The sequence below is a fragment of the Hakea prostrata genome, chromosome 7 (assembly GCF_041222555.1).
Source record: "Hakea prostrata isolate BN-2017 chromosome 7, UWA_Hpros_2, whole genome shotgun sequence".
Lineage (NCBI taxonomy): Eukaryota > Viridiplantae > Streptophyta > Magnoliopsida > Proteales > Proteaceae > Hakea > Hakea prostrata.
Window position 1 is genome coordinate 71,812,402 of NC_142606.1, and position 13,519 is coordinate 71,825,920.

The 13,519-nt window shown below is 39.7% G+C and overlaps 1 protein-coding gene across 2 annotated transcripts; it reads left to right on the plus strand.

Moving 5' to 3' along the window:
* The first annotated feature begins 350 nt into the window (after positions 1 to 350).
* LOC149011976 (exocyst complex component EXO70B1-like) lies at positions 351 to 3,932 on the plus strand. Of its 2 annotated transcripts, none has more exons than XM_089163612.1 (2): positions 351 to 2,551; positions 2,639 to 3,932. In XM_089163612.1, exon 1 carries the CDS (start codon positions 367 to 369, stop codon positions 2,308 to 2,310), a length of 1,944 nt encoding a protein of 647 aa, XP_089019738.1. In that variant the 5' UTR covers positions 351 to 366; the 3' UTR covers positions 2,311 to 2,551; positions 2,639 to 3,932. The 2 variants fall into 2 exon arrangements, with proteins under 2 accessions (XP_089019738.1, XP_089019737.1); XM_089163611.1 differs by having other exon boundaries at positions 351 to 2,739; positions 2,837 to 3,930.
* Positions 3,933 to 13,519: the final 9,587 nt, after the last annotated feature.

Genomic DNA, 13,519 nt, shown 5'->3' on the forward strand with positions numbered 1-13,519 from the left:
GACAAATTACAGTTCAGCTGCCTTTCGCGACCCGAAAATCCTTTCTTTCTCTTTCTCTTTCTCTTTCTCTCTCCCAGCAAAAATATCTACTCATTTGATTCGTCTTGGTTCTGCTTCTGCAATCTCTTCGTCATTTCTTCTCCCATAGGCCATAATAACAAGGAAATTTCTGTCAAATCTCTCTGCTTATTCCAGACCCACATCACACCATTCATACACGGAAACCCACAGTTTTTAAATTGGAATCTCACTGAAGCAAACGTGAAATCTCCTTTCTGTTAAGAATTTTTAGAGCTCGTATGCCCTCCCTCCACTGAGTTTTCTACCTTTTATCCCACTTGGTTTTTCTCTCACGGCGATTTGCTAATGGAATCTTCTGAGACTTTCTCCATGGAATTTGAAGCAGCAGAGAAGCTTATCCTTAGGTGGGATTCCTCTGCATCAGAAGAAGCCAGGGAAAGAATGATCTTCGATGGTCTAGATCGTGAGGAAGCCCACCTCTACTTGCGAGCTGTCGACGAGATCCAACGATCCATGGAGTCAGTTTCAGTCTCCGGAGATGGATCTTCCGGTGGCTGTGGCGGCGGTGGTGATTCTGGCAAGGTCAACGGTGCTATCCAGATCGCCATGGCTCGTCTTGAAGATGAATTCCGTCACATCCTTATCACCCATACCCACCCACTTGAGATCGAATCACTTCTCGAATCCAATTCCTTTTCCACCCATTCTGAGAGCTCCAGAACAGACGCCGCCGGCGAATTAGAGGTCATTGATGAAGGCCCAGATGAAGATGGAAGTGAACAACAACGCAGGAGCGTTGAACTGCCACTGCATCTGCACGAAGGAGGAGGAGAAGGAAGTACGAGTAGTAACAGTAACAGTCACAGCGGAAGTAGAACTCCAAATTACCGTAATACCAACAGTATCCGTGAGCTTGATTTGATCCCATCCGAAGCCATCTACGATCTCCGTGGCATCGCCGAGAGAATGATCACTGCTGGGTATTTGCGAGAGTGTGTTCAGGTCTATGGAAGCATCCGCAAATCCGCCGTCGATGCCAGTTTCCGCCGCCTCGGCATCGAGAAACTCAGCATAGGCGAAATCCAGAGGTTAGAGTGGGAAACCATTGAGACCAAGATCAGACGCTGGATTCGAGCTGCCAAGGTCTGCGTTCGTATCCTCTTTGCCAGCGAGAAGCTCCTCTGCGAGCAGATCTTTGAGGGTCTTGCCCCCGCCGCCGACGACGCCTGCTTCATGGAAACCGTCAAAGGTCACGCCATCCAACTCTTCAACTTCGCCGAGGCTATCAGCATCAGCCGTCGTTCGCCGGAGAAACTCTTCAAGATTCTAGACCTTTATGACGGCTTGAATGATCTCTTACCAGACGTCGATGCCGTTTTTGGGTCCAAATCATCTGAGTCCGTCAGAGTCCAAGCGGCAGAGATTCTATCGAGGCTTGCAGAAGCCGTGAGAGGAATTCTGTCCGAGTTTGAAAACGCCGTGCAACGCGAGACCTCTAAGATCGCAGTTCCAGGGGGAACGGTTCATCCCTTAACCAGGTATGTCATGAACTATATAAGTCTCATCTCTGATTACAGGCAGACCCTTCTTGACCTAATCGTGTCGAAGCCCTCCACTGCTTCACGCCATCCTGGTGATTCCTCCACTCCTGATTTGGAGTTTCCGGAGCAGGAGAACCGATCTCCTTTGGCCCTTCATCTGGTTTGGATCATTGTGATCCTGGAGTCCAATTTAGAAGGCAAATCCAAGCTCTACAAAGATGTCTCCCTGTCTCATATCTTCCTCATGAACAATTTTCACTACATCGTTCACAAAGTAAAATGGTTGCCTGAGCTTCGGGAAATCATTGGAGATGATTACCTCAGGAAGTTAACTGCGAAATACAGACAAGCAGCAACGAGTTATGAGAGGGCGACATGGGTGAGTGTTCTTCACTGCCTCAGAGATGAAGGGCTACACGTAAGTGGGAGCTTCACTTCTGGAGTTTCCAAGACTGCTTTGAGGGAAAGGTTCAAGACCTTCAATGCCATGTTTGATGAGGTTCACAGGACTCAATCTACATGGTTGGTACCAGATAATCAGCTGCGTGAGGAACTACGTATATCCTTATCGGAGAAGCTAATTCCAGCTTACAGATCCTTTCTAGGCCGATATAGATCTCAAATTGAAAGTGGAAGGCACCCGGAGATGTACATCAAGTACTCAGTTGAGGATCTTGAGACTTCTGTCTTGGATTTCTTTGAGGGTTATCCAGTTTCCCAACACCTGATGAGGAGGAGATCAAACTGAAGGAACTAATTTAGTGGATTCAGTGTTTTGCAGCCAGTGTTTTTATTTGTAATTTAGAACAGAGAAGATATTCTTTAAATTTTTGGGATTATATGGGGGCAATCGGATTCCGGCCAACCAAATTCAGTTTTGTTTGATTTCTTTCCAGAACCTGATTTAATTCAGTCTCAGATAGTTTTTCTGTGGATTGTAAGAGATACAGGAATTGGGAAAGATCAAGAGGAGCTCACCAAAGTAACTGGTAATCCATGCCAAATACTTATACCCTGTAAGAAAATTGTTTCAACTTGTTATTTCATTTTAAATTCTGGTTTATTTGTTCATACAGAGAATTAGAGAAATGATCTTGTCCTTCAACCTGACACCAAGAAGCAACTGTCTGTGCTCTATTTTCATCAAAACTCGACATGTTCATGATTCCGATGGCCTGTAATTTCTCCTCACCTTGTGTAGTCCCTGTGAAAATTTCTCTGTCTAGTCCATACAGAACAACTTGTTTGGCTTTTACCCTGAAATTTGGATGCAGGTTTTTCTATAATGAAGAACCCAATATGGTTGTTGGCTTCTACTCTTCACTATAATTCTGGTGATTACTTCTGCAACTCTTGTGTTTTGATCCATGAAGAACCCTATATCATAAGCTGTCTTGAACACCTCAAGACCATTTTAGTTTGATATCTGTCATGGTAGTTGATCAAGCAAAATGTCCACTGGATTAATGGTGTGCTTGTCACATTATTTGCATGAATTATAGGTATTCTTCATTCTGGAGATGCTACTTGCATCATTTATTTCATTCATAAAGCTAATAAGTTCAGGAGATTTAACTGTTCTGTCTTCTGCATGAGTCAAGGTAACTGTATAACTTGAATTCAGGTTCTTGATGTTGGGAGATTTTAATTTCCTAATAATATAATTGTGGGCTCCATATTTAATGGCTAATTATATTGGGTTATTTAATTATTTCTTAATTGAGTATGGATTAAGTACCTAATACTGATTCAGTTAGATTTAATGGGAGCCTAATGAACAATATATAAAGAAACTCATGGTTATAGTTGCCAATATGTTGGATCATTCAGTTGTTTTGACCCTTTCCCATTTAGAAAGAAAACCCCATTCAAGATTCTAGTGATTTAACTGAGGAAGATGGTAACGAATAGATTGTGACCATTCCTCAAGGCTGCACTAATAGAGATAGATACATTTTTGGCTTTGGTTGAAAAGTCATTTTTTCAGGCAGAGAGACTGAGAAACAGAGCAAATATTTCTAAGTCAAGAAGTGGATGATGACCAAATAGTTGTGTCTGCAATCAACTGGGCTTTTCGGGCTAGACAATACGCTATGTTGCGGTTTCATATAAAGCTTTTTGAAACTCAATTTCCTTTAGTGTATAAGCTATTGCGTAAAAAATTTATATAATTTAAACAAGTTTAAGAGTGGCTTCAATGCATGAAAGCACGATAATCAAAACAAGCTAATGTGTTTACTGTCAGCATTTTAACATTTCTTGTCTTGAGTGATTTTGATATATTTAGATCCATAAGTGATCTAACAATTTATGAAAAATAATTTTAAGGGATTGGGTGGAGGTAGTTCGAGAATATATTATATACATGTTATCGCGGTGCTTAGTTTTTTCTAAAGGAGGCCCTGGGGAGGAGGAGGTCAGTATTATGTATATTATTATACCTATTTAAATTCTTGGAATCAATCCAAGAGAGAAAATGTTTGATAATTTAACCTTTTTTGGGTAAATTTGGATAATTTTAACTTTTAGCAAAATTACGACTTGAATTGAAAGCTCCTATTTGTTTTCTTGTAAACTACTCGATTTAGAGCTTAATTAATACATTACCTTTTAAGTAAACCAGTTAACAATGTTCAATATGAGGTAAAGATTTGTGCAACACTGGTATAAAGCAAACTACCAAAAAAAGATGTATGAGAATGCTTCCATTTCTGATGAAACAAGATTTCTGATTTGTTCAATTCAGACCAAACTGAATTCTTTCTCAAAAGCATTTTGAAACTTTTTTGACCTAACTGTTGTGAGGAAAATTTTATTGTAATTAAGATTGGTGAAAAGAAATTCTAGCCTAGCTTTTCTATGTCATATAATATGACCAACCAAATCACTTATTTGTCATTTTCACTTATGTCATGGTTGGCTCATATGAGTTGGTTTGTTTATTTATGATTGAGATTGGAGTATAGGAGGCTTTTTTTTTTTTTTTTGGGTGATAAAAGCAGATATATTGAAGATTTAATCTAAAGTGCAAACAGATATGTGTTCTCACAAAGTTTTAGCTGATGTTTAAGAGGCTTGAAGGCCAGATTTGAGAGCTATTGAAAATGTTTTTTTTGAGGGGATTTCGAAATAGATGAGGAACATGATTTCTTGAAAATTTGCAACTTCAAAGTCTCTCTCTGTGCAATCCCTTCTAAGTATCTCTCTTCTTGTTGTTTTCTACACTCTCATCTCAGCTCTGGCATCTTTTGCTCTGATTCCAAACCAAACCCTTTAGAAGCTCTTCAATTGGATCCTTCACTATTAGTTGAAAAGGAGGTGTTTTTTTTTGCTTCTTCTTTTCTTTTGGGAAGTGTTGTGCATAAATTCAATAAGTGTGGCGGACCGGTCTTGAACCATGGTAGCGCAAGGTTGGTTGGACTAGGGTGCTAGGCCAAAGTATTGCTTTGGATTATTGTTTGTCTAGCCGGATTAGTTACATATAATCCAACCCCTTGAGGTCGAGCAAGGGGCCACGGGAAGCGAGGTCAAGAGCTCTAGAGACGATGGGCTCAGAAATATCTCCCGTACAAAGCCACCAGTTGGCAACCAAGGAGATAACTTTATCATCTTCTTTCTTTTCCTTCTTCTTCTTTTTTTCCGGGGATAATGAAGTAGAAAATGATTCATCTCATAGTAAATTTATCTCAGCTCTACCGTAGATATAGTTGTCGGGTGAATAACATAAATCTTGTCTATTCCATATAAGTCATATACATAGTTTTGTTGTGGGTTTGGGTGTTTTGTATTCTGTCGATCTATATAAGTATAGTTTGATTGTATTTGTAATTGGATTAGGACTTTTGATCAATTACTTATAGAAGAATAAAAATGCGATTACATGGGGATTAGGGTATTATGTTTCCTTATAATGGGATAACTTAGAAATATCGATTATTGCAAGAAATTGAGGCATCTATCTAGGGGTGTAAATGGATAACCGAAATCCACTTCCGAATTCACACCCGCCTTCGTTTAGGGGTATCCGAATTCGTCCAATTACTAATAGGATGCGGATATGGTATCCCATTTTCTTACCAATTATTATCCGTTTGATAAAATTATTTGATTAAGTTACTTATTTAGATTGATTTTTCTTATTTTGTAAATTTTTTACCTATGATATGTGACTATTTTTTAGATTTTCTACTAAAATAACTATCAAAGTTGTTAAATTCTTAAATCCAAACCTAGCCCTCACAAATAAAATGGTAAAGATGCAAACAAGTAGTTGAAAACTTGTATTCAATCTATATTTATGCGCATTTAGAAGAATCTACTTAAGAAGATAATAATCCAATTATCATTTGAATCCAATGAATTCATCAAGAAACCAATGGGATATTATTCAAATTCGTCTGAATATAATAGAATGTGGATATGGTATTACCATTATCCAATCCGACCGGTCAAATCATTAATTCTTAGCAAAGATTGTGAGTCTGTGAGCAACTTGGCCATAGTTATTTGTTCCTTAGGGTTGTCATCATCGATGGCATAGGCGTCTGTGATGGTTCCAAGGATGCAATCATTTTCACTGTCTATCAAAGCTTACATAAAAGCAGCACCAAGTCTTCTGGGTTGATGCTCGTTCTTTCATCTCTCTCTTTCCTTAAGGATTTTTATTTTACGTTAAAACACCCTATAATTTATTTCAAAGAGCCAGAACGGTCCATAATAGATTTACGTTTATCATTTTAATTTCAAATCTATGTTGGGACAACAGACAATGAATTAATAATAAAAGGAAAAGATTTGACCAAAATTAGACAGTACGTATTTAACCGATAGTCCTCCTTGCCGAGGTAAATACGAAACCGCCTTACCACGGATTAGTGGAATGAGCAACAGTATTTCATCTCTCGTTTAATGGATTACCCAAAAAAAAGTAACCAAAAAAAGTGGATTTCTGTGGAAGTCTTACCTACGGACCCAAAAAATCGCACTTGGAAAAATTAGGCAGTTTGATTAGATGGAGCAGAGCACCCAAAGTCCATCGGAAGCCTAAAGCTGAGGGACTGGTAGTTACTATGAGCCTTGACCATTTTTCCATCAAGGGAGAACAATGTATTCTATTATACTTTTCTTCTAAACAATAGCCGTGGAATCAACCTATAAATAATAATAAAATAAATCATAAATAAAACTCTCAATGGGTCCCACGTGGGCCTACAATTTTTATTTTTTTGTGGAGTGGGGGTGGGCCGGGGGGAGGGTATTCTTTATGGGGGAGGTGATCCGAACTCGAGGAGAATACATTGATCTCCCTTGATGGGGAGGTGATTTGAACTCACAAGGGAAGGTTTGACCATGCTGAGTTAAGGAACCACGGTGCAAAAAATGGTCAATAAGTCCCTTTTAAAACGGACACAACCTTCCTAGCCAGGCAGTTAGCCACACTATTACCCAACCTGTGAACACGAAGAAAACTTAAAAAAGAGACCCCAAGTGCTGAATATGAGAGTCTCATTTAAAGTTTAGAATCTTATTATGTCTCATCACAAGCAAACAATAGTGGTGGGGTCCACCTATGAATAATAATAAAATAAATCATAGATAAAAATTCCAGTGGATCCCACAAGAGCCTCACAAATTTTATTTTTTGGTGAGGGTGGGGGTGGAGTATCTTTTGGACTCGAAGGAGAAGGCTTGACCATGCTGAGTTGAGGAACCACGGTGCAAAAAATGGTCAAAAAGTCCTTTTGAAAACGGACACAACCTTCCTAGCCAGGCGATCAGCCACACTATTACCCAACCAATGAACACGAAGAAAACATAAAAAAGAGACCCTAAGTGCTTGAATATCATTCTCATTTAGAGCTTAGAATCTCTTATTATGTCTCATTACATCACAAGCAAACACCCCCCCCCTTCTTTCTATCCGATACATATCATCTATATTCCTTAATAGAGACTGGTACTTATTGTTGTAAGGCTTCCATACTAGGAGTTTTTATTTGGGTTGGTTAATACTCATTTTGATACTATTGATGAACTCGTAATTTTTAGATATTAGTTTTTCATGCGCACCTTTCGAAAAACATGCTAAACACAAAATACCCCTAAAAAAAACTCTATCTCACATTTAGGTTCTCTAAAACACAATTTCCTTTAGGGTATAAGCTATCACATAAGGGAATTATATAATTTTAACAAGTTCAAGAGCAGCTCAAATGCATACAACCACTTATAATCAAAACAAACTAATGTGATTACCTTTAAACATTTTTTGTTATGCGTGATTTTGATATATTTAGGTCCATAGCTGACCTAACAATTCACAAAAACTTATTTTAAAGGATTAGGTGAAGGTACTTCAAGAATGTATTATATATATGTTATCGTGGTGCTTAGTTTTTTCTCAAAGAAGTTAAGGGGAGGAGGTCGGTATTACATATATTATTATACTTATTTAAATTCTTGGAATCAACCCAAGGAAAGAAATGTTTGACAATTGAACCTTTCTGCAAAATCACGACTTGAATTGTAAGTTTCTATTTGTTTTCTCGTAAACCACTCGATTTGGAGCTCCTTTAAGTAAAATAGTTAACAATGTTAGAATTGAGAGAAAGATTTGTGCAACACTAGTATAAAGCAAACAACCAGAAAGAACAAATATATGATAAAGCTTCCATTTGCAATGAAAGAATGGCTATTAAATTGGGCAAAGATTTTTTATTTGTCCAATCCAAACTTTCTTTGACCTAACTTGTTTATAGGAAAAATTTATTGTAATTAAGATTGGCTAAAAGAAGTTCTATTGTTCTAGCCTAGCTTTTTATTTTGTCTTATAATATGATCAATCAAGTCATTTCTTGTCATTTTCACTTACTTGGTGGTTTCCTCATATGAATTAGTTTATTTATTTATGATTGAGATTGGAGTACATGAGAGATTTGGAAAATAGACGAGGAACATGAGATCTTGAAAATTGCAACTTCAAAGTCTCTCTTTGTGTAATCCCTTTTAATTATCTCTCTCATTGTCGCTCTCTATACTTATTCATCTCAACTCTGGTATCTCTTGCTCTGATTCTAAACCATTGAGAAGCCCTTTAATTAGATTTTTCACTACTAGTTAAAAATGAATGCTTTTTTGCTTGTCTAGCCAGATCAAATCCACATAATTTGAGCCCTTGAGGTGAAGTGAGGGACTTTGAGATATGATGTCGAGAGCGCTGGAGATGACGGATGTGATGTCGAGAGCTTTGGAGATGACGAGCTCAGAAATATCTCCCATATAAAGTCACTAGACAAGGAGATAACTCCATTTTTTTTTTGGGGGGGGGGGGGTGGTTTGGTTCTTGCTCCAAGGTGGTGGTGTTGTAAATCCACAAATCATGTTATCATGGGTTATGGTAATAATACCCAACGAGAACCTAACTCTTATCGAACTTTTAAAACTTAAAGTTTTAGATGTGTTTATGAAAATTGACAATCAATTATAGTTTAAAGGGAAGGGTGAGAACCATTCATTTGCGACTATGGTTGCAGTGAAGTCAAACTTTCACCACATAAAAAGTTTTAGGGGTCCTATCAAGGCAAGAATATGTTAGAATCATGGTTTTTCGACACCAACTGCTGCAAAGTTGGCATAGGTCATGTTTAGAATTTTGAGCTTTTTGAAATGATAATTTGTGGATTCTAAATTATTGGGAGATTAAATTTTCTTTTCTCAAGGCAGTTTTGGGGGCAAGGGCATTTTTTTTTTTTAATTTATTCATAAGTAGGGCTTCCACCCATATTTTGTTGTCTTAAAATGTTTAAAAGTGGTTCTATAAAAAAAAATGTAAAAAAACAAAAAGAAAATAACCCATCTCACGGTGAATTCATCTCAACTCGACCGTAGTGTTTGGGTGAATAACATAAATCTTGTCTATTCATATTAGTCATTTCCATAGTTTTATACTTTTATTGCTTAGTTTAACTAATAATTATATATGATCCAAGGTGTTCTTAGAAAAGGATTTTACTTTTAACAGCAATTTATTCCCTTTCTTGATGTTGATGGCCCAAGCGTCTCGTGATGCCGTGATGGTTTCAAACAAGGTTTAAAGTATCGGTATCAAGTATTGTATCGGCCAGGTGATTTTAAGATATGTATTGTCCTATATCGAGTATTGTATCGCTCTGGCTAATGTATTTTAGTGTAATTCAATAGAGACATATTGAGATGTCGGTTTGGTCAAATATGGATACGTATCGGCTAATCGTGGGATACAGGTTCAAGCAGGGCCCCGCCGCGCGCCCCCCGCCCGGCCGCCAAATGCATAGCGAGCTACAATCCACATGTCGCTCTTAAAATCATCTGACCGATACGATACTTTAAACCTTGGTTTCAAGTGTGCGATCACCCATCATTTACACTGTCAAAGCTCACCTAGAAGTGGCTGGAACTCTATGTAAAATCTCCCCGTCGCCGTCTTCATCGCATCACCAGAACTCAAACCCTAATCAAGGTGGAAATCTTGAAGTTGCTCAATCATGGAAGAAACAATTTGGTTTTCCAAACTAGCACTCATCAATATGCTTGCATCTCTGCGAAAGATCCTTGAAAGGTGATATACCCATATGAGAGAAAATTTTCCATTTTGATCAAGATTTTCTTAGGATCTACTAAGAGTTTTCTTGGGTCCTTTTTTTTTTTATTTCAAAAGCGGAGATATGTGGTTTGAGTAATCCATAGCTATGAAGGATGGTGAGAACTTTGGTTGCTTTTGTTGTGGATTTGGTATTAATCATTTGGGAAGCTTTAAGAACAAATTCTTAGATTAACCCATGTTGGGGTAATTGTATTACAAATTCTACAAAGTATAAAAAATGAAATTGCAACACAATTGAAAGATGAAGATCTTTAGCCAATCCGAAGAGCTTGAAGTTGCAATCGAACGAACCACCGATCAATGAGGTTGAGTCACACCTTGAGTGTTGTCTTTAAGGTAATTGATGCACCCTACTACCAAGGGTTCTTTGCACCACCACCTCCAAGATAAAACAACCTCCAACTAGAAGATAAGGTAGTTCTTCTAGTCCCTTCAAGGAGCCAAAAACTAGAGCACAACACTTAGACAAATTCAAAGAAAGAAATTAGCTTTATAACACAAATAATGCAAGTGTGAGGAGTGTCTCAATTGCACACCCCAATTGCACCCCACATGCAAGGAAAAGTTGGGTTTATGTAGACCCAAACCTCACCTTACACCCCCCCTTAGGATTCTTAAGGCAATGAATTGGATTTAATCCATTCAATAAACTCAACCCCACTCATGGTAATGGCCATGAATGGTCATGAAGTTGAAATGAGAATTAATGGTCAAGAGTCGTTCTTTCTTGATTAAGATAATTCTTCTGGGAGATAGTGGGTACGGTTTTCTTATATTTATATGTTATTCTGGACCTTGATAGCAGGTTCACTTTCTTATGCTAAAACAAAGGTGTTAATCAACTTTCTATCTCAACCTTTAGTCTGTTTCAAATTTCAAAAGAAAGCTCAAATATTCAATACTGGGAATCTTTTGATTGGTAAAGATCTAGAAGATTTCACACACGAATTTGTTTGAAGTATAGTTCACAAACTATATCATTTGGTCGTCTTTAACTCATGTAATACATAATTCTCTTCCTTACCCAGGCCACACTTTTTCTTTTATTTCATCCCGGGGAAAATATCACATTATGATGCAGTTGTAGCTTGTTCATACACCAGGAATCCATATGTTTATGTTGATGAGAAGTAGAAATACTATTCATAAGCTATAGGGAGGCCAGTTTTGATATGCCACTTTAAATGCCAATAACTGCCACATGGCAGACAGATGGGGCCCTAATTAAATTTGTGGATAGGTAGGCTTTTAGGTCCCTGCTCATCAAATTTCATCCCCGTGGTATTTTCCCCCCCGAAAAAAAAAAGGGCCCCTAAAATTGGGGGTGTGGGGGGGGAGCATATCCGGGCCCCTGTATTTTTTTTTTTTTCTTCTTCTGGGCAAAAAAAGCAAAATATTTCCCCTCTCCCCGGCGGGGGGGGGGAAGAGAAAAAAAAATTCCTCCCCCCCCCCCCCTCCCCCCCCCGCCCCCCCCACGAAAAAAAGAGATAGGACAAGCAACCCAACAACAAAAAAAAAAAGTGGGGGGGAGGGGGGGGGGAAAAGAAAAAAAAAACCCCAAACCCCAACCCACCCCCACCCTCCCAAGCAAGCCAACCAACCCCCCCCCCCCCCCCCCCCCCCCCCCCCCCCCCCCCCCCCCCCCCCCCCCCCCCCCCCCCCCCCCCTCCATTGACCCAAATATTTTTGAAACTCCCTCCCCCTGGGATTCTACCATGCGTGAGACTAATTCATCTTGCTCGCCCCTCCAATTAGCCTCCCCAGACCCCAATATTAGTTGTTAGCTCCCCCCCCCCCTTTTTATTATCATGTCTGAGTTTTTTGTGTGGAATGTTCGTGGTCTCAATGCAGTTGCTAAGCAGAGGGAAATCAAAAAATTCCTTTTGGATTCCAAAGTCTCCTTTTGTGCCATTCTAGAGACTCATGTCCAAGCTGAAAATTCCCATCGGATTGCCCAATTCTTGGCCCCGTCTTGGTCCTTCCTTTCTAACTACTCTCATTGCTCTAATGGTCGGATTTGGATTCTTTGGGATCCCTCCTCCTTTTCTATTGCCCTCATTGACTCCTCTCCCCAATTCATGCATCTCTCCATCTCGCCCACCAATGCTATCTCTCCCTTCTTCCTTACCATTGTGTATGGGTTTAATCGGGTGGATGACCGTGCTCCTCTGTGGGACTCCATCCGTTCCTTGTCCTCCTCCTTTGGAAATCTTCCCTGGGGGGTTGGAGGTGATTTTAACATTGTTCGTTTCTCCCATGAGAGGGTGGGTGGTCGTCCCCCTAATCCGGATGCAGTTGAGGATTTCAATTTGTGTATTGATGACTCTAGCCTCACTGATCTTCGTTGGTCGGGTCACTCTCTTTCTTGGCATAATCGTCGTATTGGTGTAGATAGAATTGCCTCTAAACTTGATCGCTTTCTTGTTAACCATCATTGGCTCTCATCCTTCCCGGACTCCCATGCCTCTTTCTCTCCAGCCTGCCTTTCTGATCACTCTCCCTGTCTTGTCCGTCTCCTCCCCTCCTCCTCTTTCGGTCCTAAGCCTTTCAAATTCTTTGACATGTGGACCTCCAACCAATCCTTTCTTCCCACTGTTAAGGAAGCCTGGGAGAAGCCTGTCCATTGTCACTCCCTTCCCTTAATTGCTTTTGCCCGCCGCCTTAGGAACACTAAGGAAGCGCTCCGTCGTTGGAACTCCTCTACTTTCGGAGATATTTCCTCTAGGGTTTCTAATTGTCGTTCTAATCTCCTAAGTACCCAATCCCTTCTCCAAAGTGACCCCCTCAATCCTCAGCTAGCGGAGAATGAGCGAGATCTCTCTTCTGAATTATCGTCTCTTGTTTCTCTTGAAGAAAGTTTTCTCCGGCAAAAGGCTAGAATTAATTGGCTCCAGCTTGGTGACTCTAATACTGCTTTCTTCCATCGCTCTCTTAAAGCTCGAAATAATTACAACTCCATCCCTGCCCTTCTTTCTAGTAATGGTTCTTGGATCTTTGACCCCTCAGGAATCAAAGCTGAGGTTGTGTCTTATTTTTCTAATCTTCTCTCTCCTCCCTCCCTCCCGCCCCGTCCTCCTCTCCCCTCTGGTCTTATCAATAAATTTGTTGACCCCCTCTCTCTCCCCTCTCTTTTCTCAATTCCTTCCCATGATGAGATTACTCTGGCCATCCGTTCCCACAAATCAAACCGTGCCCCAGGCCCTGATGGATTCAGTATGGGGTTCTTCTCTTGTGCCTGGGATCTCATTGAGGTTGACCTTATTCGAGCCGTCCGCAGTTTCTTTCTCAATCCCTCTCAGCTCTCTTCCATCAACCA